Source organism: Numida meleagris, unplaced genomic scaffold, assembly GCF_002078875.1.
Source record: "Numida meleagris isolate 19003 breed g44 Domestic line unplaced genomic scaffold, NumMel1.0 unplaced_Scaffold312, whole genome shotgun sequence".
Lineage (NCBI taxonomy): Eukaryota > Metazoa > Chordata > Aves > Galliformes > Numididae > Numida > Numida meleagris.
In genome coordinates, this window is record NW_018364548.1 from 32,852 (window position 1) to 36,696 (window position 3,845).

The 3,845-nt window shown below is 61.4% G+C and overlaps 1 protein-coding gene across 1 annotated transcript in view; it reads right to left on the reverse strand.

Moving 5' to 3' along the window:
• The window catches only part of LOC110391165 (ribosome biogenesis protein bop1-like), a 9,082-nt gene extending 5,351 nt beyond the window's left edge, over positions 1–3,731 (reverse strand). The window contains exons 1-2 of the mRNA XM_021382924.1: positions 3,562–3,731; positions 2,955–3,113 (exon numbers count right to left, since the gene is read on the reverse strand). Coding sequence (XP_021238599.1) covers positions 2,955–3,113; positions 3,562–3,570 — 168 coding nt within the window. The 5' untranslated portion in view covers positions 3,571–3,731. The remainder of the gene's footprint in view (positions 1–2,954; positions 3,114–3,561) is intronic.
• Positions 3,732–3,845: the final 114 nt, after the last annotated feature.

Sequence of the window (3,845 nt, forward strand, 5' to 3'; positions counted from 1 at the left end):
CTCCTGCAGGACCCCGCATTGCCAGCGGCCGCTGTCAGCCCCGCGCTCCGTGCCTCCCTCGCTCTCAGGGCTGTGTCAATATCGGGCTGTCCCTGTGGGATTCCATTTCCTCCTGATGACTTCCAGCACTGTGACGAATGGTGCTTCCCTCCTCAGCAGCCCTGGTGCTGTACGGCTCCGCTCCCTGTATACCCTGGGGTGAGCCCCGGCAGCTGAAAGCTGGGCTGAAGTATTCATTTGCCGAAGGATTCCTCCCTTCGCAGAGCCACTACTTGCATGGTTGGAGCAAGAAATCCTTAAGCCCAGAGCCCCATAGAGCATTGGCTCAGTGCTGGCTCCATGGCACTCTCTAGACCTCAGCTTTCACACAGCAGCTGCAAAGCAGGAGCGGGAGCCCTCGGGCAGAGCAGTGCTGCAGCCCTGCTGCATGGCAAGCAGCGCCGGACCTGGAGCTCCCAGATTTCCACCAGGAACGTACCCCAGAGCTTTGGCAGCCCCGTGGATCTGTCTGCCCTCATCTGCCTGCTTCCCTTCTCCCCATCACAGCTCCCTGATGCTCTCCACGTTCCTCGGGCACAGCCGCAAACCCTCCTGTCAACGCCCAAGTGTTCAGCTCACAACGTACTGCTCTCCTGCACGTGGTCCAGTGCCTCTGGATGGAGCAGCTTGGGAATGCTCCCCGAGCTCCATCCACCACCTTGCAGGACACGCAGTCCACAATTATCGAGGTGTCACTCGCTATTGCTAACCTTTCAGGGGTCTCTAAGACGTCTTAATCACTATATTTATTCAGAAAGTGCACAGAACTGAGTCCTACTGCTCTCTGTTCTGGGTTAAGTCTGTGTACAGCCACACCATACACGGGGACCCAACTGCCACAGGCTGTTCATTACCTTCAGTTCAGCCCCACCGTTAATCAGCTCTGTCGCTGCTCACAGCTCGGTAATGAGCTTAGGACCCGGGGGTCCTGGTGGGCACCAAATGGGACATCAGGCAGCGATGGGCCCTTGGGCAAATGATGCTGATGATGATCTTGATTGCAAAAAAGAATTGCCAGCAGGACAATGGAGTGGATGCTGCCCCTCTGCTCAGCACTGGGACCAGTGCAGGAGGGAGCTGGGTGCACTGGGGAGAGCCCAGTGGAAGGCCACCACAGTGACCAAGGGCCTGGAGCAGCTTTGAGGTTGAGGTGCTGCTCGGACCAGGGCAGGGGGGCTCAGGAGGATCCCACCCGTGATGATATATCCCCATGGGGAGGATGGAGCCAGGCTGTGCTCAGCAGCACCCAGTGCCAGGACAAAAGGCAACAAGCACAGACGGGAGCCCAGGAGCTGCTCCTGAGGAAGCTGTGCTGTGCTGGGAGGGGCTGGAGCTGGCACAGGGAGCAGGCAGGGGCTGGGGGCTGCTCTTGGGGATCTCTGACCCCACCTGGGGGCCGTGGGATGGACGGAGCACAGCAACCTCAGCCTCAACCACTTTGGCACCCCGTGTCCCACCTGCAGCACACCCAGACCCAGGCGGCAGGAGGAGGAGGGGCACAGCCCAAATGTGCCACAGCCGGAGCCCGGTGCTGAGCTCAGCACCAAAGATCCCACAGGTCTGTGCCTCTGAGCCTTCCCACATAGTGACATGTTCAGTGCCCAGCCCACGCCGCACACACGTCCTTCTGAGCCACGATGCTGCAGTCAGAGAAACATCATTCAAGCTCTGAACACATCCAGCCAAAGCAAATAAGCTGCTCTCCAGCCCCTGCAGGCACAGCGTTTTCGAGGCAGAAGCCAATTCTCTTTGCTCTCACCCTAAAGCGCTCGCCCTTTTCCAACCATGACAGCGGAGCAGCGGAGACCTCTGCTCTCCTGAAGTTCCCAAGCACTTTCAGTGCAATGAAAAATTTGGATCTGGTCCCAGAATCGTTGAGTTGCTCTGAAAAGCTGAACTGCAGAGGCGTCTAACGCAACAAGGCAGCGGTCCGCAACCCGCTTACTTGCAGAGTTACGCAAAAGGCTTTAAAAGAGGAGAGGCAAAGCAGCTGCAGGAGGATGCAGCTCACTGCAGGGCTCACAGCTCCATCACAGCGCATCGGGAGGACAGAGGTGCAGGCAACGGCTGTACTGCCGTGCAGGACCGCAGAGAAAAGGGCGTGAGCAGACCGAGCTTCTCTTAGATCTGCACTGGAAAGGGGATTCCTGAAAGAGGCATTTCTTCTTCCCACACAGAAACGAGAGGCAGACGTAGCCCTGGCCAAGCCCGATGGGTGTGAAGCGTTTCCCCTGGGTGAAGCCTTTTCGGATGCCCCCCCAGCAGGAAAGCCAGGCCACGCACTGCTCCATCCCCAACCTCCCTGCTCCGAACCCACGAGAGAAAACCACAGCACAGGGCTCCGCGCAGCAGGAGGGGCACACGCTGACGTCGGTCTGCACGGAGCCACACTCAGAGCCACCGAACTGTAGGGACTGGAAGGGACCTCTGGTGTCCCCCCAGGCCAACTCCCAAAGCAATTCCCTACAGCAGTCGCACCAGAAATGATCCCAGCGAGTTCACATCTCCACAGAGAAGGAGGCTCCCTCCACGCTCTGAGCTCTGTGCCAGGGTTCTGCCATCCTCGCAGCACAGATCTCCCTCACATTCAGATGGAACTCCCTGGGCCCCAGTCTGTGCCCAGCGCCCCTTGTCCAACCACTGGGCACCTCCCAGCAGAGCCAAGCCCCCTCCTCCTGCCCTCCAGATACCAATCAGCGCTGCTCAGACCCCTCTCAACCTTCTCTCCTCCAGCTACACAGCCCTGGGGCTCTCACCCCGTCCCCACCAGGAGGACCCCAGACCCCCACCAACTCTGCACCCTCTCCTGTGCCCTCTCCAGCGGTACCCAGTCTGCCCTAAACTGGGAGCCCTGGGCACAGTGCTCCTGATGTGTCCCCCCACCCAGGCAGCTTCCTCCCATCCCTGCTCCTTACCCCAGGGGCTGCCCTGCCGCTGGGCTCTTCCTGCTCCTCTTCATCCTCCTCCTCCTCCTCAGCGCTGCTGTTGGTGCTGTCGCTACCGGAGTCCTCCAGCCCTGAGTACACGCTCTCCTCACTGTCTGTCAGGTCGTCATCGCTCTCAGGCCCCAGGGGCTGCTCAAGAGGAGACCGGGGGGTGTCAGGGTGGTACCGGTGGGAGCTGGAACCGGGACCAGGACCCCAGGCCCAGAACCTGGCTTCCTGGCCCCAAATCCAGAAGCCGGGCCTGGGCCACCAGACCCAGAAATTGGGCCCTCAATCCAGAACCCGGGCCCAGATCCACAACCCGGGGCCCTAGACTCGGAACCCGGCCCCAAACCCAGAATCACGGACCAGAACCAGAACCCGGGACCCCAGAACCCAGCCCAAGGCCCACAACCCGGAACTCCAACCCAGAACCCGCGCCCGGGCCTCCAGAACCGGTGCCCACATCCAGGCACGGAACCTGGCTCCGGGTGAGGCCTAGAACCAGACCCAGGCCCAGAAGCAGGCCTGAGACTCAAACCCAAGAGCCCGAGCCCACCAGGCCCCGTAACCATGGCAACCCGCCCGCCGCCCCGACCTGCTCCATGGTCTCCACCGCCGCGTCCCGCGTGCGTCGCCGCCGTCCTCCGCGTGCGCGGGGTCAGAGGTCACGCCCCGCCCCCTGCCGGGTTCATTTCCGGATTTCCCTTTTCTTGTCACAGCCCGGCGCGCTGCGCATGCCCGTGACGAGCCTCCAGGGAGAGGGCGGGGAGGCGCATGCGCACGGAAGCGTCACTCGGCGGGTAGGCGCATGCGCGCCGCCAACTTCAGCGGGAGCTTGGCCTAGCGGCGCATGCGCTTAGGGCACCTAAAAAAAGGCGA